At 46.9% G+C, this 22478-nt stretch overlaps 7 protein-coding genes and 1 non-coding gene across 8 annotated transcripts; 4 read left to right on the top strand and 4 right to left on the bottom strand.

Moving 5' to 3' along the window:
- Positions 1 to 61: 61 nt before the first annotated feature.
- E1B28_008163 lies at positions 62 to 143 on the bottom strand. The gene has a single exon. It is a non-coding gene; the product is annotated as a tRNA-Lys (tRNA).
- Positions 144 to 292: 149 nt separating this feature from the next.
- E1B28_008162 (uncharacterized protein) lies at positions 293 to 4495 on the bottom strand. The gene is made up of 10 exons (XM_043152948.1): positions 4226 to 4495; positions 4051 to 4179; positions 2512 to 3997; positions 2379 to 2447; positions 2167 to 2311; positions 2020 to 2106; positions 1770 to 1944; positions 1360 to 1705; positions 772 to 1291; positions 293 to 694 (listed from the first exon to the last, which is right to left on the bottom strand). The coding sequence occupies exons 3-10, from the start codon at positions 2692 to 2694 to the stop codon at positions 624 to 626; spliced, it is 1596 nt and encodes a 531-aa protein (XP_043008231.1). The 5' UTR covers positions 2695 to 3997; positions 4051 to 4179; positions 4226 to 4495; the 3' UTR covers positions 293 to 623.
- A 151-nt stretch (positions 4496 to 4646) lies between these two features.
- Positions 4647 to 7138, top strand: E1B28_008161 (uncharacterized protein; the record flags this gene model as incomplete). The annotated part of the gene is made up of 11 exons (XM_043152947.1): positions 4647 to 4817; positions 4873 to 4980; positions 5039 to 5153; positions 5204 to 5271; positions 5331 to 5461; positions 5514 to 5547; positions 5603 to 5780; positions 5840 to 6075; positions 6140 to 6275; positions 6335 to 6543; positions 6617 to 7138. The coding sequence occupies 11 exons, from the start codon at positions 4647 to 4649 to the stop codon at positions 7136 to 7138; spliced, it is 1908 nt and encodes a 635-aa protein (XP_043008230.1).
- Positions 7139 to 8063: 925 nt separating this feature from the next.
- On the top strand, positions 8064 to 9619 carry E1B28_008160 (uncharacterized protein; the record flags this gene model as incomplete). Its single annotated transcript, XM_043152946.1, has 2 exons — positions 8064 to 8804; positions 8870 to 9619. The coding sequence occupies 2 exons, from the start codon at positions 8064 to 8066 to the stop codon at positions 9617 to 9619; spliced, it is 1491 nt and encodes a 496-aa protein (XP_043008229.1).
- Positions 9620 to 10026: 407 nt separating this feature from the next.
- E1B28_008159 (uncharacterized protein) lies at positions 10027 to 12412 on the top strand. The gene is made up of 7 exons (XM_043152945.1): positions 10027 to 10187; positions 10256 to 10660; positions 10718 to 10772; positions 10819 to 11178; positions 11250 to 11328; positions 11388 to 11654; positions 11718 to 12412. Exons 1-7 carry the CDS (start codon positions 10127 to 10129, stop codon positions 12252 to 12254), a joined length of 1764 nt encoding a protein of 587 aa, XP_043008228.1. The 5' UTR covers positions 10027 to 10126; the 3' UTR covers positions 12255 to 12412.
- Positions 12413 to 15396: 2984 nt separating this feature from the next.
- On the bottom strand, positions 15397 to 15648 carry E1B28_008158 (uncharacterized protein; the record flags this gene model as incomplete). The annotated part of the gene is made up of 1 exon (XM_043152944.1): positions 15397 to 15648. The coding sequence occupies one exon, from the start codon at positions 15646 to 15648 to the stop codon at positions 15397 to 15399; it is 252 nt and encodes an 83-aa protein (XP_043008227.1).
- A 303-nt stretch (positions 15649 to 15951) lies between these two features.
- Positions 15952 to 16260, bottom strand: E1B28_008157 (uncharacterized protein; the record flags this gene model as incomplete). The annotated part of the gene is made up of 1 exon (XM_043152943.1): positions 15952 to 16260. The coding sequence occupies one exon, from the start codon at positions 16258 to 16260 to the stop codon at positions 15952 to 15954; it is 309 nt and encodes a 102-aa protein (XP_043008226.1).
- A 2358-nt stretch (positions 16261 to 18618) lies between these two features.
- E1B28_008156 (uncharacterized protein) lies at positions 18619 to 19739 on the top strand. Its single transcript, XM_043152942.1, has 8 exons — positions 18619 to 18778; positions 18846 to 18893; positions 18959 to 18973; positions 19027 to 19161; positions 19214 to 19316; positions 19377 to 19399; positions 19452 to 19473; positions 19538 to 19739. The coding sequence occupies exons 1-8, from the start codon at positions 18652 to 18654 to the stop codon at positions 19662 to 19664; spliced, it is 600 nt and encodes a 199-aa protein (XP_043008225.1). The 5' UTR covers positions 18619 to 18651; the 3' UTR covers positions 19665 to 19739.
- The last annotated feature ends 2739 nt before the right edge of the window (positions 19740 to 22478 follow it).

Genomic DNA, 22478 nt, shown 5'->3' with positions numbered 1-22478 from the left:
CACGGCCGAAAACTGCCCCTCAGCGCTTACATCAAAAAAGGAATAACTAGTCAGGTATAATAGCCCACCGCGAGGGTCGAACTCGCAGCCTTCAGATGCCCCCCCTAAGAGTCTGACGCTCTATCCGATTGAGCTAGGCGGGCGATGTTACTTTGCTCAATGGCTAAGATATAATGAGGTGTAGAAGACAAGGCCTCAGCTTAAATATCGCCTTCGTTTATTGAAGGTAAGGCCTTTACTTTGTAGTCTCAAGTAAAATCCACTAACACTCAAAAAGCTATCGGACACAACCTTTATGAAATCTAAATTGACTAATATTGCATTGAATGGCAGTTGGATGGTATACAGTACGACTATGATGCAAGCGCTAGGAGAACACGAATGTATGAGGTACGAGGTTCTAAAGAGTGACAACCCGGAGAAGCTCTTAGCTACATATTAATATATAAATGATGAAGAATAAAAGAAAGAGAAAAATCTATAAATACCACCCTTCCTTACAGTGCGAGGTTAGTTTTTGAAGAAGATAAATTATTTTTGTTTGCGAAGGGAAGGTGCGGAAATAGGCGAGTAGTAAATAGGCGAGTGGTAAAGCGTTTGAACTTCGAAACGACTTCTTTTTTTTAATCCTCGCTGCCAGGCTTGACATCAGAAGGAAGAGCGTTATATTTATCACAAAGTTCGCCCCATGCAGCTGTTAACAAGCGAAAAAACAAATAGTAAGCGATACGATTCATCAACTTTGAAAGGGGAGAGAAACTCAGTACGAACCAGGTGGGTGGATGTCGGTCCTTGTCTGATTAATGCCTTCCGCGAGAATGATACCCATACCAGTTTGCAGATGCCAATCAATATGGCAGTGCACAAACCAAGGGCCGGGGTTATCCGTCCTGAAACGAATCGTTACATTGTCGCTTTCCGAACCCGTGTTGACGACATCCCGACGAGGAGGGTTAACGTAGTTGTACTCCTTACTTCCGGCAACCCGTACGACATCAAAAGAGTGTCCGTGCAAGTGTATAGGGTGTTCAATGGCAAGGATACCTCCAGAAAATGAGATCTCGATGGAAGCATTCATGGGCAGAGCGTAGACTGTTCCACTGGGGAGGAGATCTGCAGGGTTGGTAACACCGGAGAGGATTTGGAGCAGGACAGGGGAAGGGGGGGAGCTCAACTCTATACCATTGGCAAGGAAGTTAGGAACGGATTCGTTGAATCCCCATTGGACATGGAGAGCGTAGTCAACTCCTCCAGGACGAGGTTCACCTGGGACTGGAATTTGCTCCAAGGGCTAGAAAGGCGAAAAGCCCCAGGTAAATGATCCGCAATCAAATCAAGGGATTATAGATAGATGCTTACCGTGAGCTTCTGTTCCTTCAGGGGGTTTCTAAGGATAATGTCATCCTCGTTTTGTTCAGCCGGTTCCTCATCGGGTGCACCTTCGTAACGGAGTATCGCGGAGTTCATGCCGTTGATGAAGCTCTGTTCTAAACCCGCGTTGGGCTTAGAGCGGATCCAGTAGTTGCCAACGGGTTTGTTCGCGTTGAGGACGAAAGAGTAGCGCTGGCCGGCGTATATCCTTGCGTTATCGACAGTCAGCTTGTTGTGGGAAGTTCCATCGACTTCGATGATATCCAGATCATGTTGGTCAATGAAGAACTTGTACATCGAATCACAAGCCATATTAATGACACGGAATCGATATCTGTCAGTGTCATTGTTGGGTTCAGTCAATCAAGTCACAGTCAACAGATGGTGGGTAAACTCACCGCTTTCCTTTTTGAACGGTTATAACGGCCAACTTGGTATTTTTGGTGACAACGCCACGGTAGGCCCTACCCTGACCGTTGACAAGCCCAGAGTCAGGTATACCGAAACTTGTGGTGGCTGAGATCGTCTTCGCGATCGTGTGGTACCAATCGTTGAGCGAGATGATGGTAGATTCTGATGTAGGAAACGATCATGAGAACTTATCCACAACGAATTCCGATATGACACGACGTGAAATGATAAACCTACCGTCATCGACATCGTAGAGGTGCTTGTTAGGATCGTTATCGTCGTATACGATGAAAGCACCACGGAGACCGTCACAGTACTGGGTGGCTGTCAGAGAGGCATGTTAACATCAAGTCAAATGGCTCAGATGATAACTCGGAAACTCACAAAGGTGAGAATGGTACCAGAACGTTCCAGCATGGTGCGCCTTGAAGTCGTACTCAAAGCTGGCGTTGGGCGAGATGGGGCATTGCGTAACAGAAGCAGTGCCATCTGCCCAGTTGGTGAAGTCCTGAGTCAAACCGTGCCAGTGCTACAAACGCCGCCGTTATGAGTTTTCCGAGGAATTTACTGGAGGAGTATCCCAAAAAAACGCTTACGATGGTGGTAGTACGTTCAAGTTCAGGATCATTCAACAGATTGATGACGTTGATTTTGAATTGGTCATCCTAGAGAATATGAAAACGAAAAGGAATGAGAAACAGATACTAAGCAGCTAAAGGTGCTGCGCACCTTCTTCCCAGTGATAGTGGGGCCGATGAAGCTCCCGTTGAGGGTAACACCCTTTCTCTGGTAGCCATCCGGGTTCACAACGGAGTTGGCCAAAACCAAGGAAGTAACCGGGCCCACAGCTCGCACAAGGGCAGCGCTGGAAAGAACAACAGGAAGAACCAGACGTGTGTTGAACCCGACCATCTTTTTTTTTGCCTCAAGGACCGTACCGCGAACGAATCCGAGGAGATGTAGTTTGTTGGAGCGAACTTTGCCAAACAGGCTGTGGTTTTTATAACCAACTTCCCTGAGGCGTTCGAGGTCTCAAATGGGCCATCTCTAGTTCGCTTGAACCGCCCCTGAACAGTTCTGGGGACAACAGGGACCCCGTTTCACGATCTCCAATATGAACTCTGGGTTACCACTACCCAAGTCCTACAGAGTAGATTCGGTAGGTTCGCTAGCTCGTAGCTCTAAAATGGTGCGGCCGACGACCTAGGTGTGCACTGTACCTAAAAACGAGTCGGAAGATAGGTCAGTACAGTCTCGGACGAGGGAATGTAACACAGCAACGCTAGAACCTGATAGAACCTGATACACAGCGCCCAGCTGCCGAAGATCCCTCCCTTCATCAAAACGACGAGTTAGACATAACGCCGACTTCGTGATATGCACCGAGCGTAGAATGATGGCGAGGAGAATAGAAACAGAGCCTCCGATCCTCGCTCCTAACCTCCCGGCCGATACAAAACGTTTCACAGTTAATTGAACTCGAAACCTAAATTTGAGCTTAGCGGAAGTGGCCCGGAGAATACCCCCGATTGTCGCATGGTCACATTATACTTAGCAGCACTGCCCGACAAGTTCTAAGTATACCGTATAGCCGAAAGCTGGGATGAGCGGTGATTGGGTCCAATCCTTTGGAGCCGTTATTGGAAGAGTCATAGATGAGTAGGGTTGCTGTATTGCTCGTAATCTGCACGCAAATTTACGTCCGAGTTCACGTTCTTGGCAGGTGTACATGCAATTTAGTATGTGGACTGGCCATGGTTTCTCGGTGAGTCGAGACTGTTGGCGTTGGAAGACACTTGGAGAGCTTTCGGGGAGCCTGGTAAGGGTGGCACTTTCGTTTCCATTGTAAGTAGGTTGCTTGGTGATTTGTAGTACTTTGTGAATTTCTTGTGTCGTGGTGTTTGGGCTTGTGGACTGGTGAAGTATGATATGTACGAGTCAATAAACACGAGTCAGCATGAATCTCGCACGCACGCATCCTTACGCGATACACCACTCCACAGTCTCCCAAGGCTCAAGCCAAGGCACCGAAACCTCCTTGTGGTGCCAGCATCAGTAACAAATCAACGTCAGCTCGAGGCTTGCGGAAGTGTGTTGCGTTATTCGAGGACTTGATCCGCGCTTATTGCTAGTATTGCTGGAGATGTGGGTGGAGCCATGAATCGCTTCATTCTGGAATGAGGCTTCTGTACAGGCGATGTCAAAGTAATAGGTCCTAGGTAGCATCGTGGTCGGCTTTCGAGAATTAAGAGCGTTTGTTGTCGGTACCTCTCTGGAAGTGCTAGAAGTTTGAAGATGAGCTATTGGCCGCATTGAAGCTTCCATAACGGTCATCGTCAACGGCGTAAAGAAAAGTCCGGGCCCCGCTGGTTGTTTTTTTTGCCAAGGTTCCACGAGCTGAAAAGGGCTTTAGAAAGATGACTGGAAAAGACCCATTACTCACATAGCAACAAGGCGAAATGAAATAAGAGTATACGTATACGGCCCTCATGTCTCCTTATGTTTGTGGTGTGATTTTGTAGGTATCCAGTGTCAATAAGCTGTACCTCTCGTGAGGTAAATGAAAACAGGCTTTGAAACGCGAGAAAGTCCGATTTGAGACAGATAGATGTAAGTTGTGATTGTTATATGAATGCTTTCATGGAGAGGAACGAGGCTCCTAGGATTTTGGCCGTTGGTGGGGGTCCGTGACAAGATCGGCGAGCAAAAAAATGATAGCCGCATACTGCCCGCACTACGATTGGTCAGGTCTGTGGTCACACCCCTCAAACACGCGTAATTTTGGGTTCTTTTTAAACATCCACCATGAATTCGGACAATCAACACAACGTCCCGTTTTCCTGTCCAGCGAAGCAAAAACAACCATGTTGGACCGCGACAGAACCTCAATTTTCCATACCGTCGCATATCGAGATCACGAGCATTCTCCCCGAAACAGTGTGATTTCGGTCGTACAGGATGATCGAACCAAGTCCAAGTCACTCCTCGCCTCTATCATGATTGTTTCCGCGTGTACCCTATCGAACATGGTCAATGTATGTATACTACTCCTTCATCAGCGATGGTCCTGTACTCACCTCTCTTTCAAAGACCGCGAATATGACTGGGCCTTCAATCGCTCTTCCGACCATTCAACGCGAACTCAATGTTTCCCAAGTTCAACTTGTATGGATAGTAGCTGCTTATCCTTTGAGCTCGGTAGGTTGCTTATAACTTGCCGCGTTGACTGGATCTAATCGTTCAATTTCACAATAAGGGCTGTCTGTTGTTATTGATTGGCCGTCTTGCTGATCTGTACGGGAGGAAGAAGGCATTCATTCTGGGTAACTTATGGCTGATCGCCTTCACATTGGGGTGCAGTTTCGCCAACGGTACGATTTCTTCCCGCTGTTGACTTTCATTTCACTCACACTATATTTAGACCCACTCACGCTCAGTATTCTGCGTGGTTTGCAGGGTTGTGGGGCTTCAGCCACCATCCCAGCTTCTGTAAGTCATTGAAGTTTCCCCAAGACTTAGTCAAGACTGATAAACCTATCATTCTGTAGCTCGGGATTATGGCAGGAGTATTTCCTCCGTCCAAGGCTCGTTCCTTGGCTTTCGCTACCTTCGCCGGAGGATCTCCCATCGGCGGAGCTTTCGGAATGGCGTTAGGCGGCGCTATGACACAACTCACCAAGTAAGCAACGATACCGTACCCCACACGCAATGTCATTGACGGACTTTTGTAGGGCTACTTGGCGTTCCAATTTCTATTTTTCCACGGTGAGCCATCTTTTCCGAGGTCGCTACTGAACCACGTGTCTCAATATTTGAGCAGGGACTTACATTCCTTGCGTTACTCCTCGGGCTATTCTTCATAGACAAGGACATGCCTTCTGAAGAGAAGGATAAACGAACTGATTGGATTGGTGGTTTCCTTTCAATCTCCGGGCTAGTATTGGTGATCTTTGTCCTTGGACAAGGCGAAGAAGCACCAAATACTTGGGCTAACCCTTGTACGTCCTGTCCTATCCTCTCTGAGTTGTTCAAAATATTTTGACATCTACTCTTAAAGATATCATTGCACTCCTCATCGTCGGTGTTGCACTCACGGTTACATACGCATTTTGGCAACATTTCCTCGAGCAAGTTTATGATGGAAAAAGAGTTTCACCTTACTCTTGGATTCCGACACCTCCGCCACTGATGCGAGTGTCGCTTTGGACGAGATCCAACGGTCGCGTCGCCGTGGTCATGGTAATCGCATTCTTCGCATACGCATCCTTCCTTGGATGGTCTTTCTGGATTTTGGTACGTGGTACTCGCACCAGAGAGGGGGTAGCTCCACTGAAGAAACGCTCTTTATGTCACTTAGCTTTACTACCAAAACTTCCTAGGCCTTTCTCCCGTTCTCACTATGGTTCGGTTGATACCCATGTTCATCACTGGTATCGCTTGCAATGTTCTCGTCGCGAGTGTCGTCGGACGTGTTCCTCTTGTTGTTCTCATGAGTACGTGCACGTTCCCTCGCCCAAACTCAAGGGTAATGCTGATGTCCCGCCTCTTTTAGCTGCTGGATGCCTAATTACGAGTGGCGCCGCGCTTCTTTTCGCCCTAATCGATCCTAAAGCCATATACTGGGCCTTTGGTTTCCCATCTGCAATTCTCGCCGTTGTAGGTGCCGACTTCGTGTTCCCTTCGGGAACGATATTCGTTGCCAAAGTATCCCTTCCACACGAACAGAGTGTAGCTGGAGCTGTTTTCCAAGGCATGACTCAGGTAAGGGAACCCGCGATTAATTCTCATTTCATTTGCATCAATATTCATTTACTCTTCTTCTTCTTCGGTTTAGCTCGGAGCCGCTCTTGGAACAGCCATATCCACGATCGCCTACAACCGCGTTCTCGCAAAGCAAGCTCTCGGGTTAGGCGTCTCACCCGACGACATCCCTCAATCCTCTCGGTTAACATCCTATCATGCTGCTCAATGGGTCAACTTTGGGTTTGGAATTTTCTCATGTTCGCTGGCTATTATCTTTTTGAGAGGCGTCGGACCTGTTGGAGCTAAACCATGCTTTAACCAACATAAAAACCATCACCATTTACCTTGGTGGAAAAGGAGGCATTTGCATAATGCACCACCACATCACGCTCAAGCTCGTAGTGATGGTAGTAAGAGTCCGGGGGAGACTTCGAACGAGACGTGGAGTGATAAAAGTGGCGCCGCTGCTGGAGAGTCCGACTCGCGCCGGCATTCGGTAGAACATGCACCGGTGCAGGAGAAGAGAGAGATGGAGGAGAGGAAGTCGGGTGATGGGAAGAAGTCGAATGATGGGGATACATCTGTGGAAGTAAGGGATGTCGAAGAGAATTAGGAGAGGGGAGGGGGGGTTGTTGGAGTTGTGTTTCTGGAACTGTGGAGAAGGCTGTCGCTATTTACCATTCACTCACTCACTTGCGTCGCTGGCTCGCCGGGATAGACATTCCCTATTTTTCTCTGTTGTCGAAATTACAAATGTGTGTACCTGCATACTCCAAATGTACATGTACTTAGAATACAAAGTAATACCTAATTTATCTGCATTCTTCTTGAACCTCCATGCCTCCAATCACTTCAAGGTGAAAGATGAGATGGAATGCAGGCTTTTTCGGTGCTTTTTTGACATTTTGGCTGGCACAAGATCCACAAGTTGGTATGTCGTTAATTAGTTCGAGAAACTTGAGAGCAGAATATAGAGAGGTGGTCTCTTCACACTCTAATTCGCAGTGGCTATCAACCGAAAATTAAGATCGCACTCCCGCCGTGGACCGCGGCTTTCAAAAGCCGGAAATTACTGATTACTGATGAGATAAGATGTGGACGTCACGTGTTTTCCCCCCCGCCGACACCAACAACTTCGAGTTTACTCCTCCGAGAGACTGGTCAAAGTCATAGCAATGTGGGTTCGTCGAACGTACTTGCTGCTGGTTGCTTCAATTTTGGGCAACACACAACCTTTCAAAGACATGTAATCCAACTCCGCCAGGTCGTAGTACATCATCGGTTCGATCGGGCACCCCGGCCTATAATCGCCCAAAATCCTAGGAATCCGTGTACGGCTTTTCCGCCTCGGAGGTAAGCAAGACGACCTTGGTTTCCGAAAAATCGGGGACACAAATGCAAGACAACTGAGCGCTTGAGAGTAAGAATGTACTTGGGTCACGGTATACCACGAACTTACTTATAAAAAGCCACCTTCTGCAACTCCATTTCCAACCCAAATCCTCCTCTACCTACACTCGCCTCCCCCTCTCAACACAATGTCGATCCAAGTGCAGGAATCCCGAGAACACCAAGAACACCAAGAGTCCAGTTACGTAGACTCCGACGAGTCCTCTGTATTTAACTTTGACGACGATGAGGACGAGCGTGATCGCGCCGAGCCTTCGTCTCCTTCATCTTCCTCCTTCGACAAATCCTCCATCGCCCAACTGATCTCCACCTACGGTTCCTCTTCTTCCACCGCTTGGCTCGAGTTCTCCCGCTACAAAATATGGCAGGCGCCTGCCTCTTTCCTCGCCGAGAATCCCACTTCTACCTTCCTCCCCATCCAAGGGTACATGCAACACAAAAATTACATCTTTGCATGGGGTAACCCTCTCGTCTCCGATCCTTCTCTTCTCGGTCCCACCGCCAAGGCCTTTGTGTCCTGGGCAGTCGATGAACAAGAAGCGAAACCCGTGTGGTGTTGTACCGATCTCGCTCTTGAGACCGTTTTGGCCAACAACAACAAAGAACGTGGTCTCGGATGGTCTACGGTCGAGTGTATTCACGAGGAACTTCTCGATCCGGATCATATTCTGGACTTGACGAACGCGAAGGGGAAGGAGGGTGTCGGTGCAGTCAAGGATTTGAAAAAGAATCTCCGGAGGGCAGAGAGAGCTGGTGTTTCTGTTGACGAAACGACCGAAAACTGGTCGCAACGTGATAGACAGGAAGTGGAAGATGGCTTGTTTGAGTGGCGAAGGAGTAAAGGTCTGAAAGGTTTCCAGTTGGCCTCCGTAAGTTTCTCTCTTTTCTACGGGTTTCGGATCAGAGCACTTACAAGTTACCATGTACCCTGCAGACCACTGGACTTCCATGGATAGACGAACAGCACCGTCGATATTTGGTCGCCCGCCACGAGGGCCACATCGTCGGGATTTTGATCCTCACTCCCATTCACGGGCCGTACCAGCCCCCTGCCTCCGAGGTATCATCCGTACCAGCCCCAGCCCCAGTCACAACCGCATCGCCGAAACAGAAACGCAAATTCTTCCTTCCTGCAGTAAGGCACCACAAGCCATCTTCTGAGACATCTCCCGAACGAGGTTCTTCCCAATCTACCTCTTCGTCGGATTCTGAGTCACCCATCCAATCGCCCATATTCTCTTCCCATAGTCTCTCCTCATCTTCCTCCTCCCTCAACACCGATTTCTCTCTCGATATGTCGTCCAAGTCCGCTCTCACCTCGCACTACTACCTCATTAAAAACGCCATCTCATTCCCTTCCGCACCCCGAGGCACGTCTGAACTCCTCATCCACACCTCGCTTGAGCTCCTTCAAAAAGCATCGCCTTTACGACCTCCCAAGGTCACCTTTGGTATAACAGCGTCCGACACGCTACATCCGAAAGCTAACCTCTCGGGATGGAAAATTGCTGGACTGTCGAAGGTGTATTCGAAGGTAGCTGGAACCGCCGGATTACTGAAACGAGGCGATTTCAGGGCCAAGTTTGATTCTGGAAGGGTACCGATGTATGTTTGTTATCCTACCACGGAGGGTGGATTTGGGATTGAGGGTGTTAAGGCGTTGTTGAAGGTGTTGAAAAAGTGATCCGAGTTATAACTGAGCTTAGATCATATACCATTATTTCAGTGTTTCTTTTTTGTGTATGATGTATAATCGTTATCTTACCTGATTATAACTATTATGTTCTATATTGCCTTTCTTTGATACCATAATTCTCCCTTTCGTTCTGTTGCAAAAAGCCTTTTAATCCCTCTTATCTGACAGTCCGCAACAAAATGACCACTTCTTCACTGTCCACCACCTTCCCTGAGTTGTTATGCGTTCAGCATGAGATAGGAGTATCTTTCGAGTTGGAGATAATATTTGGATGATGATTTGATCAAATAGAATAGACAGACGCGAGACGACGCGGAAAGAAAAAGACTGTATATGCCGGGATGCCCGGTCGAACCGAGCTGGCGGAGTTTGAATTACATGATTTGAATTTTTTGGCCCTACTTATGGCTGGCACCGGTTCAATGCCGTTGCTGTGCCTACCCTACATGAAAACCTACATGAAAAACACAAAAACGACCCACTTCCCAACTCCCCATGCCTTTCCCAAACGTCGCCATAAATGACTTGTACGAAGCGTACGACTACATCATCATCGGTACGAGTTTCTATGATTATGACTCGCTACTGAACACAACTGACAAGCTGTTTTTTTTGTGCTGCCAGGCGGAGGCACAGCTGGTTGCGTCCTTGCCAACCGTCTTTCTCGAAAGCCAGACGTAACCGTGCTCCTCATTGAACGTGGTCATGCTGGTGATAGCTGGCAGTCGCAAGTCCCGATGTTATCCTCTCATTTCGCGTCTGATGGGTCCCAGTCGCGTGTATGGACCACAGCTCCACAAACGCATATTGGAGACCGAGAAATCCAAGTCCTGGGGGGAGGTTCGCTTGGAGGGACGTCGAAAATAAACGCGACGTTATACACGCGTGGGTTGCCTGCGGAATGGAATTCGTGGGCGCAGATTAGTGGTGGAGAGCAGTGGAATTATGAAAACATGGAAGAGTACCTTTTGAAATCCGAGAAGAATTTGGATAAGAATCTGGAGGGGAAACACTACCATCAGGTTGCAGGTCAGTTTCCCGTTGTCGATGTTGATTCCCAGCGTCGTTGAACGCGACTCGTTTCAGGTGAATGGCCTCATCGCTCTTTTCCCATTTCGTGGGATCACACTGTACAGTCAGTGTATCTGAGGAACTAAACCTTTTAACGCGCTCTGATCGTTTTCTAGTCTCATCAAAGCTACGTCATCACTGGGTCTGCCATACATAGAGGATCTCAACTCTCCTTACGAACCGGCTCACGGATTCGCGAAGCTACACTTTTGCGTCAACAAGGATGGAAGTAGAGCGTCGACGTCAGCGACCTTTCTCCCACAACAGCTCGTAAAAACGCGATCAAAGCATCTCCACGTCTGTTTGAATACCGTGGTGCACCGCATTCAAATTGGGGCGGAAAAGGAGAAACCACGTACTGAAGGGGTGTGGATACAGGCCAGCGATGGTTCTGGATCGCCACGACTCATCCACACGAAAAACGAGGTGATACTTGCAGCGGGGACGATAACTTCCCCCCAGGTTCTACTCCTCAGGTAAGATCCTTCGACTCTCACAGTTGCTCATGATCAGTATACTGAATCCCTTTTTTCGTTGCATATTTCAGTGGCATTGGGCCGGAGAAACACCTTGAGGAACATGGAATTCCTGTGACGAAGAACTTGCCTGGTGTAGGATCCCATTTAGTGCGTAACGCTTGTTGGTTTTGTTGGACCTTTCCGAATCTAAGTCGCCTTATTCGCAGCAAGACCACCTCGCCGTACCCGTCCAGTTTCAAGTCCCAATGAATGATTGCATCCTTAAGCTAAGAACTCAGATCTGGCTTATCATCAAGGAATTCTTCCTCTATTTCTTCTTTGGTCTGGGGATGCTCATTAACGCATCTACGATGGATGCTATCTTGTTTGTCCAAACCCGACTCTTAGACGAAGATAACCGCGTTTCCGCTTACTCAAAGGTTGACATGGACGCTAGGATCCCAGCGAATCTTCCGGATCTTGAGGTTCTGCCAGTAAGCTTAATACCACCTACTATCTCCGTGTGTTTGTATTTACTAGACTTAAAATCTCCAAAGATTGCAAGTGCGGATGAATCCATACTGAAAAAAGCAAAAACGAAACTTGGAGGCTTAACCCTCTACTCCGTCTCCCTCCGTCCGGAATCGAAAGGAACCATACGACTCACGTCTTCCAACCCTTTCGCATCAGTTTCGATCGACCCAAACTACCTATCCTCCCAAGCAGACCGAGATTTATTGCGTAAGGGAATACGTTTGTCGTACAAATTGAAAGCGCAGATGTTGGAGCAAGGTTATCCTATCACCGATCTACACACTCCCAGAAGCACGACGGACGAAGATTTGGATGAGTTTATTGACAAGGAGTGTGTGTCTGTATACCACTACTCTTCGACCTGCCGGATGGCTCCCGAGGGAGATGGAGGTGTCGTGGATTCGAGGTGTAGGGTGTATGGGATCGAAGGACTAAGGGTTGCAGATGCGAGCGTCATGCCAGGAGTGCCTAGTGTACATCTGGCGGCGGTGACGGTAGCTGTGGCAGAGAAGTGCGCAAGTATGGTTTTGGAGGACGCGAAGGGAAGGGCTTACTCTTGAAGCTTAAAAGGTTAACATCCGGTTTTAAATTATCGGGTAGAAGGTAAATTTTAGTCGGTTCACTGCCATTCAGTGCTAGATAGTAGAGGATGGTGGTACTTAGACGATTCCCACTGTCCTGGCATATGCGTGTATACGTGAACGTTTGAACACTTGCTAGATGGGATCATGCATACTCAAACGTTACAGGCGACCATTTGAGGGTAGCATACACTAGGAGCAACCATGGGCGGCTGTTGGATGCGGCCGCTATTAACAGGTATCCTCAGTAAGCTTCCATGCCAAAATCGGACCGATAAAAGGAGCCAGACAAGCCCATTCAGACGCTCCCGGAATCGAAGGGGATTCGTGAGTGCGGCATCGACCTTCAAACACGGGGTGGAATAGGAACTTTGTGCTTAACGATGTGACTTATTATCGATTTATCCCTCTTCTGTGTTTTCTAAAGGTAAAAGGCACCGCAAGGATCTTTAATAAACTTCAATACAATGCAGTTAGAGTAGGGCCGTCTTTTCACGAAGAATTACGGATTGGCCTCCTGTCGAAGCGTACGTACCCGTGAGATCTTCATAAATAGCGCCATTCCGTCCTCGAACAATGCCAGCGTGACGCTGAATACTAAATGCAGTTTGAATCTATTCAAACCTGTCCAGAGCAGGACGAAGCGCACGCAAATAAGAAGAATCCCCAGAAGGACTCATGAACGAGTTAAATCAGGGTTGTACTAGTCCGTCGTGTGGAAGGATACACTTACATACTTACTGTATCTTCGTTGCCGAGACGACGTAAACCTTTGTTGACAACTGCACTTAGTCTCTGATATGAGAAACGTATAACTGTGTGTGGAGATCAATCGCCGGGGGCTTCCTGGTACAGATTAAGAGCTTACCTAGGAGATGATGAAAGCTGTGGTATACTCGCTATTGGCCAGGGAGGTTAGAATCGGACATGGTTTGACTAAAACATGAATTTGAATTCAGGATTATAGTAAGTGATGGGTGCTGGGATGTACGGAGTGTTGTACACGTCCCGCACTTTCATGTTGTAGCTAAGATAATCGACCCAAGGTTTCCTGAAGATAAACTGAACAAACGGAATAGGATAGACCGTTTCAAAACACGAACCCTGTTGTAACCCCATACCACATCTTCGGTGGTAATTTAATTTATAACATTGAGTCTCAGTTTTGTTTGGAGAGATAACAGACGGTTGAGGAAGTTGCATGATGGAAGTTACAAAGGAACGACACGGACTCGACAGATGCCGGCCGCTCTTTTCACACGGTCTCTTCGGTGCGTGCCATGACGCATTGATGGGCGGCAATCGCTTTGCCCGTCTCTCAAATGTTATATATGCTACTATATCATACACTCTCCTTCAGTCTATAGACCTAAGCTGGTGACCTAAGCTTTCGAAAATTGAGGGTAGCAGTGCAACTTGCAACGATCTCAAAGGAAAATTTGGTGAACATCAATACAAACCTCTCCCGAGTCCAGAGTCAAGATGCCACTGTGCGCGCCTGGTCAATGCAACCAGTGTGACGCGGCTACCCATTGTCCTGCTACTATCATGGTTGTTCTGGACCCAATGGACCTTGCACCGTTACCTTTCTGTCCTCGTGGCTGTGGCCTGAGTCAAACCACGACCAGCTTTGGCTTGCAGACTCGATTTTCAATGGTCATTTCCACTTCTGGTCGTGGCATGAGCATGTTTGAGATGGCCACTAGGTAATGTGTATCTATGGATGTGGTTTGTGCACAGGGATCTCAGTACATACGTAGGTAATGCATTGGGACGACAGTCCAAGACATTCAACCAGCCACAATCTACAGTCGTATAAAAGAGACCTCGAAAACTGCCTTTCTTTCCTCAACTCCCTCACTCAAAAGGGTCATCCGGGGAGAAAGTTGGCGTACAGGTCTTTGGGGTGGACTGCCGAGCGGTCACCATTTAAGGTCGGTTTCAGCTCGCCGTTCCCTCGCCGACCTTCCTTACATCCTACTCAGTCCCAACAAAGTACTACCTGTTCACCAGTACACAAGAGCCGACCGGACAACCAGAAATTTGTACCTCAGTCATCTGGGATTATGGCTATTCCTGTGCGTGCTTTTGCTCTCGTCGGATTGTCTATAACGCAACTCGCGTCCTAGGACCAGTTATTCTGAGAGGGAACCATGGGCCGCCCGAAATCCACCACGCCACAATTCCACAGTATTCGGTAATCGTTATCTCAAAGAAAGCCACGATTTCGATTTTCTTTTCTTGGTATAAGTATGTTCAATTTATTAAATGAGTATCAAGTTCAGAGAGGAGGGCCAACCTCTGTGCATCCTCTGAGAAACTTGAGTCACGGTTCCGGTTCTCCTGAACATGCTCGGGGCGGCCGTTTTTGTGGTGGTGACAACGCCCGGCCCGAACATGTTCTCGAGCCCGAAACTGTGACTCGAAGTATCTCAGAGAGGATGGACAGAAGTTTCCCCACCTCTCCGAGTTTGATATTTGTTTATTACATCGAGCATATTCATTCCAAAGGAAAATCCTCGTAAAATCCGGCTTTATTTGATATTATGATTATTCAACGTTGTGGAAGCATCTACAAAATCCAGGTGCCGCTCAAAACAGAATACCAAATGTCGCTCAACACAAAGGTGAGCCGGGATTTTCTTCAGGATATGTTCAATGTATAAATGACCCAACCCAGTTCATAGTTCATTCATTCCGTGGTTCACTATTAGATTTATACTATTCGATATCAATATTTATTCGTGGATGTGTAGTCGGGTCTTATTTTGTTTGCGCTACGTCTGAAGATATTGTACATATCAATTATATTGATCTTCAGGGAATGGTACTTCTTCGTATGCGACAGCTCCGTTTATGTGTGTGATAGATTCGGTTTTCCGTTCTTGTTGCCGCGGATGAGGTCTTCCTACGGACGCCAAATTGGTGAGATAAGACTTGGTCGACGACTTCGTTGTGGTCGCCAGAATAGGGTTTTCTTTGCCTTCACCTTCGGCCTTGGTTGAGCTGAGTCGTCAGCAACGACGGAAAGGAAGGGGGAAAAGCTTGAAGGAATAACTCACGCAGCGATAGCACACATGCTAGCAATCATAACATATCCCGCCAATCCTTTAGGTTCATCTCACTCGAGCTTCTCGAGCTCCTTCTTTTTCCCATCTCGGATCTCATGAGCCTTCTCGTCCTCTGGGTTCAACGCTTTGGTTCCAGATCCAACGGTGAACTCTCTATCACGCGTAGAACTGTTGGAAGGCATCCAAGTAGCTTTGACTCGTGTCAGTGTACCGGTTGGTCTGAACAGATATCCGTTACACCTCATAAGGCTTCCGAGGCGCAAGGTGTTGCGCTTCCGAAGGATGACGTTTTCTTCGACCATTCGTCGGATCCCCGCTGACACGATGGTGGTCAAGCAGGCGCAGAGGGATTTTGGAATGATGGAGATGGCGAGAGCGATGGCGTAGGATGGCTACTTCGTGAACTGGGGGGTAGCAGGTTAGGTTCCACACGGGACGAACCTCGAACCGCAGGAAGCTTACCTTTGCTGTATTACTCGCTCTCCCTTCACAGCCCTCGTGGATACGAAGGCTACGTTTGTCCCATCTGTTGGTCCAAGAGGTTGAGGCGTCTTCGACACAGGTTGTGCTTCACCGGTTAATAAGAGCTTCACAATCGTCATTACTCAGAGATCTGCCGGTACGACATCACCCCTCTTGACCAGAACGTTAACGATATCGCCCGGTACCAGGAAACGTGTTGGGACGACTGTGGTGGGTGAGGATAGGGATCGGAGGGAATCCATGGTTTTCTCGGCACTGTATTCCTGAATGAAACTGACAGCGACATTTAATACAACGACAGATGTGATGACACCACCCTTACCCACTGATTTTGTACGCCGTAGGATAGAGGCTGCGAAGAGGGCGAGGATAAGGATGTCGGCCATTTGGAGAATTAGAACAGGTGAAGCAGAGACGGAGCTCTCATCCATAGTTTTTCATCATGACTGTTGAAAAAAGAGTAAGAAAAAAAGAAACTCGAGACTCGAAAGCAGAGAAGTAAGAGTTGATTCTTACTCTTGCGATCGTTTCTTGCATCTTCTTCAGATATCCCATCCTCTATGTTGTTCACAGATTCGGACTACTTGTTCGGATTCGAGGACGTTGGTATGTTCTAGAGTAGTTGCCTGTTGAATGTGAATGTTTTGAGAAACAGGATGGGTCGACGTAGAGAAGGTTGGGTCATGCTGTTTACGTATGATATATCATGTGCTTGATCGTCGACTTCTCTGACCGACCGAGTCACCGACCTCCCTTCTTCGGATGACAGTCCACTGACAGGAAAAACAAAAACATAGAAAACATCATATACTTTGTAATATGTATGATGAATCTATACTAAGTACATACTGTTGTACAGTGTTTATGGACTTACAAAATTCTGCTCGTACTTAGGACCAACGTAATAGTCAATTCGGTGACGCAATTATTGAGGCACAGCCGCTGTCAAACAAGTGTGAAAGGCTGTCCGACTTGCTCTCGTTCCGACGCCCACAATACATCTTCTCACATTAGAATGGCCAAAACGCTCATATGTGCCGTTTTAAAAACAATTGCTCTACCCGTCAATACGCCATCATGTACTTTGTGCCGTACAACTCAACGCAGAGTTTGGGAAGCAGAAAGGGTTCTACATTCATTCTCGCCATTGATATATTTTTTTTTTCTTCAGCTCCCGTGACCCTATTCCAGCTCAGTTGAAACAGCGCATTCATGGTAGGGACGGAATCTGACAGCGACATGGCTTACACCTGAAATGGGATTATCGGAAACGTGGAACTGAAGGCAGATAGCAGAATCCAGGGCTGTTGGTCGTTCTTGAATTGCATTTCAGGTGCGTTCTTTCCGCATTCATTCATCTTCTAATTTTATTCATTCATCTTGCTCTCGACGGCCGTTGACTAAAGACTCGCATGCCATCTCAGTTCAACATGCTTTCCGTGAAAAAGGGTGGCACCGGCAAACCGGATGTTATACAAAGTATGAGGATAAGAATCATTTCAGTGCTTTCTTCCCTTCCGCCTTTTTTCGATGCCATAAACCGTCGACAGGAACTTTGAGACCCTACCAAGCCTTGGCCCGGCGCTCGGTCGAGGATTTCAGAGGAGGTAATGGGGATCTGGCCTTAGGCCGTTGTTGGAGTGATGTAGGAGTGATGTATCACTCCAACTTCACTCGGCATTGATGACGATGAAGGAGGAGATTAGTGGAAGACTTCAATTTCGTGTCTCGATTGTACGGGTCTCTCGAACTATGGTCCTGGGTCCATCAAACCGTTGGTATTTCTTGGGACGTGAGAGGACTTCCCTGCGGTTTTACCTCATACTTCGATCGGTCGCTCACTGTTGACGATCATGGTACAAGTCACGGCTCCAATCTCTGCAGTTTTGGGTATGTCATTTCCTTGCCGCTGTACCACCGCCGTCCTACTTTCCGTCGAGTGAGTTACCGTGTTTGTGGTTGATTCCTCTGCTCATGCTACGCCATTTTTCATTTTTATACTCCCCGGGCGACCGTGATTCGCACTACACCCTCGACTCGGAGAGGCTCAGAACCACGTTGGTGTCCCTTAATCTTAGAGCGTTGATTCAGATGTCGATGTCGGCTAAAATCCGTATTGGGTGACAGACAGATTGAAGGAGTGCACGCGCCGCGACTCGTTATTTGGCGTGTTATCCTGAGCTTTCGTCACGGAGCAACGAATACCCTTACTATTGACCCTACAATACGACGGCCCTTGGTTCCAGACGGTACTAATTCAGGGACAACGAAAAAGAAAAGCACCATAAATAAAAAAGCGATTGTATCGGCGTTGAAACGCTGATTATCCGCCGAACACCGTTCACTTTTGGAGGTATAATGCTCACTAAGGTTAGTGCAGTTGAGCGGAAAGTTAAAAAAGGGATACCATTGACAGACAGCTCAAATGCTGTCGCGGAAATGGGTAGCCGATGAATGACGAAGGTAGTTTGTGGTACCTCGTCGTTTAGTTACCGTTCAGTGGTTACCGTGTGGTCGTCCCTTCCGGCGCTCATTCACCCTGTCAATTGAACTCACTGTACTTGGCTACACGGGCCCGATAGCAAAAGTACCGAGATAATTGATTCTTAGACAGCTATCTCGGATTGTGGCCTATACCACCAAAACTAGTGAGTGAGATCGATACTAGTGCAAATGGAGTTGACGAATAGTAGAAACTCTGGGACACGGGTTTGTTTGTCATGTATTCTTTTCTCAAGCTTTGGAAAAAATATAAAGTCTAGCCAGCCACTGGACTTCGCAAACTACAGCCCAGAGCTCAAATAAACACTCAGCCAACAGCAATGTTCATGATCCCTAATCTTTGCAAGAAGATGACCACAGGAGTCCTACAATCATCCACAAACTCTACAGTTTATATCCAAACAAGAACTCAGCCAACAATGTTCTTGATCCCCGGTTTTTGTACTAGTAAGACCTATTTTCTTATTCCTACTTTCACAAATTCTGCATCTTAATTCTTACTTCTCCATTGTAGATTCCATTCAAAATGCAGGTGTATCCACTGTTGTTGGTCTTGATGGAAGTGAGTTCCTTGCTGCCCATTGATGTGAACAACATGATCAATACTAACCACGACTCGGAGTATAGATTGCTCTACAAATGGTTTGCCTGTCAGCCACAACCATACAGAGTTCCAACTAATTTGAATTGGTTAGGCACTTCAGTAATAGTCCAGCAACAGAATCCTATCAACCATTTGTGGCTTATTGAAGCAATTCCACATACCCCCGACACTTATATTATCCAAAACACCAGAACTGGATTATACCTTGATATAGCACCTGCCAATGGTGAATTCTTTTTTTTCATTTACAGGCAATCGTCTCTTATTAAATTCTACAGGTCTTGGCAATCCAATTACTGTTGTATCCAATGGCACAGAACTGACAGGTGCAGGAGTTGGCCACAGGTTGATCCTTAGCAGGGATAACAATAACCAATTCAGGTACTGCATTAAACTCATTTTTTGTTGACTATTTGGCTCAAACTGATGATTGAACCTTAGAATTCAAACTGTCAACTCCCAAGGTTTGTCAAAAATATATCTGCTTGTATATCTACTTATATTTTGCTTGCTCAGCTTGTGTGGATCTGAAGAATTGGTGAGTGTAACTTCCATGATTGGGACTACCTTCAGAAATATTCACATATACAAATTTATCAAAGTGGGGTCAGCACTCCAACAATTGTGGAATGTGGCAGGAGTCCGGAGGTTCCTCAACAATGGGTTATCCAGCGCGTCGGTCAACACAATGCTGAGCCCGTTCCCATTAAAGTTTGTAGCAAATTGTAACAAGTTAAATATTTTTATGTTACTTTCGCTCATATTATTTACCTTCCTTGCAAATTTCCGAGGCCCGAATGTAGAGAACGAGCCTGGGTAGGGCTGTAAGGATTCCAATTTGTACTGATTGACATCCCGTTGAACCCCACTGTTCGAGACCGCCTCTCCCGTGAGTTGCATCTAGCACCAACACTAAACTCCTGCTGCGACTCGGGCGGCCGTAAACTGTTGGGACTATTTATAGATAACCTCTCATCCGATCCTAGTACACATCCTGAATGTATGATTCGGTGGGTGATATTACACAAAAAAAGAAAGAATATTTTTCACAAGTCCAGCTAATCACTGCGCAGTCAACGTAATGACCCCAACACTAAATGCCTGAGCTTGGTAACTAAACGTCTTCCCCGTCGTGATCGTCGAATTCCTAGGAGCAACAGCGCTAGGCATATCGGGGGTGTTACTGGCCGTAGATGCGCCCGTTAGAAGCTGGAGTGTTCCCGTGCTCGAGACAGTGTTGAGCAGGAGGGAGAACGTAAGAGTTTGGGCGGATGAGCCAGTGTTTGCTACCTGAATTTTTTTTGCAAGCGAGGGGTACAAGTTAGTTTGAAGCAAGGCCTCGTAATACAGGGAATGATCTTGCCTTGATAATGATTCCGTTGGTTCCACTACGTGCGATGCTCCAGTGAAGTGAACCATTCCGAGATGGAAGAGTACTCGGGAGGTAGGAATCTCCTCGGTTTTGAGCGAAGAGCTGGATGGAGGGGAGTGGGGGTTGGAGGTAATAGATATGAGCAACAGAGGTCGGTAATGCGACTTAGTTGACTATGCTACAAGGTTCTTTTTGCACTTTAAAACAGTGCTACGGAGCGATATTTATCGTATTAAGAACTAGAGTGAGCCCGAATTGCTAGTTAAAGCTAGTGCCGCTAGTAGGATGTGCCGTCGGCACAGCTAGACCAGTTAGAGAGAGCCGTAGATCGTGTCAGAAAACTGTATGACTGTTCGAAACCTGTAGAACACTATGAGCAGAGGACTTAAGCGGTAATTCACCGAGTTCTACTCTCTACATTCTACTATGCACTGGCATATCAAGGGATTGTACTATTAGAAGACTTGTAGTCTTCACAGAACCGTTTGTAGCAGAACTTAACAAAGTCAAAAGACCTTCATACTAGGAGTACCTACTTCTACGGGGGATTTAGTTGACAAGAAATCGGACATTGGACCACACAGACTAGGAGAAATTTGATATGACCGAAGATCAAGTCCCGATCTGAGGAAAAGACAAAAAGACATGATACAGATCCCAGATCACAGATAGAGTACCCAGGAACCAGGCAGGAATGAACAACGGATCTTGGAGTCCACACTGTTCATGTGCTATGGCGATTCGGAACTCTGGATCCATATGCTGGAACTACTTGGACATACAAAGTCCATATGATTTGATAACGTCGAAATGCAGGATAAGGTCCGTAGGCAGGAAATACCATATGGTACGCCTATGTAGGTCCATTCTACATGCTGAAACAAGAATGAAGAACGGTCCAGATTGGTCCAAAACATATGATTCGAATACGGAAAAGCTCCGTAGACAAGATTCTGCACATGTAGCAGTCCCTAGCAATAAGACTCTGCATGGATTCGTAGCTACGGTGCATTATTTTTAGAGATAGAACAAGTAGAGATAGGATTACAAAGCTAGCGTAGAAGTAGTATAAAAGCAGCTCATGTATCCGTAGATAAAAAAGTACTACCCGTGCATAGGAAAGTCCTGAGTGGGTTGCCCGTGAGTAACTGCTCTTGACACCAATAGAGAGATTTGCCCTGTCTTTGTGCAGTGAAACGATAAGATTTGATTTGAACTATACGAGACCGTCGAGGTCAAAACTAGAGAACTATCCGTCTGTAGGCCGCCGAGGTCTTGATTACTGTTTCGTGATCCGTCGAGGGTCTTAGCGTTCGTGTCCGTCGAGGGCAATAGTCTCCAATCATTCGAATTAGTCTTACCATAGACGAAATTCATAGTCCCACTTAGTCCACTGGACAATAAACAGAGCCCCTACAAACCTTAGAATCCCGTAGCTGTGGTGTTTTTACACTTGCAGTTACACATTGATTTCATAAAAACCTTCATACGATATTGAGACTGTGATCTTGTGCGTAACCTTTGCCAAGCAGTCCACCCTTGCAATCTTTCCTGGTGTGTAGAGTTATTGATAGACTTTACACGGAGATTTACTAGTTTTTGGGTTGATTTGGTGTTGGTGCTACTCCCGTAGCTCTGATATCAGGTTGACTCTTGAGTGGTATACTTCGCCCTTTATCTGGTGACCACCGCAGGCGGTGGAAATAAGATTACATTCAGTATCAAACGAAATATTGTGAAATTCTGGTAGTTTTAGCCCTACGGCGAGAACTACAAAAACAACAAAAACCAAAAGAACTTCTCTCAGAAAGATTAGTTCACAGCGATGTAATACTCGCACTTCACTAGCGGCTGGCAAACAAGTCTTACAGACACATAGTCTTACGGCTTTAGCATCTAGTACCCCAGCTCAAGTACCGAGAGCTGGTCAGTCTTCTCGATCTACGCGCAATTCTACGCAAGGGAGAGAGACTACCCAAATTGTCCCAAACGATTTAAGAAACCCCGGTTTCTCTTTTGACAGAAGTCCGAGAGAAGCTTTCCGAGATACAAGATCTACGCAAGGTCCTAGAAACCAACCGTTAGAAACCCCATACGAAACCCCAGAGATTTTAACTGAAGACATTGAACCGTTTTCTTCACCGTTATCATCTCTACCCTCCAAATACAAT

This window comes from Marasmius oreades, chromosome 5, assembly GCF_018924745.1.
Source record: "Marasmius oreades isolate 03SP1 chromosome 5, whole genome shotgun sequence".
Lineage (NCBI taxonomy): Eukaryota > Fungi > Basidiomycota > Agaricomycetes > Agaricales > Marasmiaceae > Marasmius > Marasmius oreades.
The sequence above is the reverse complement of the archived record's forward strand: the minus strand, read 5'-3'. Positions and strand labels throughout refer to the sequence as shown.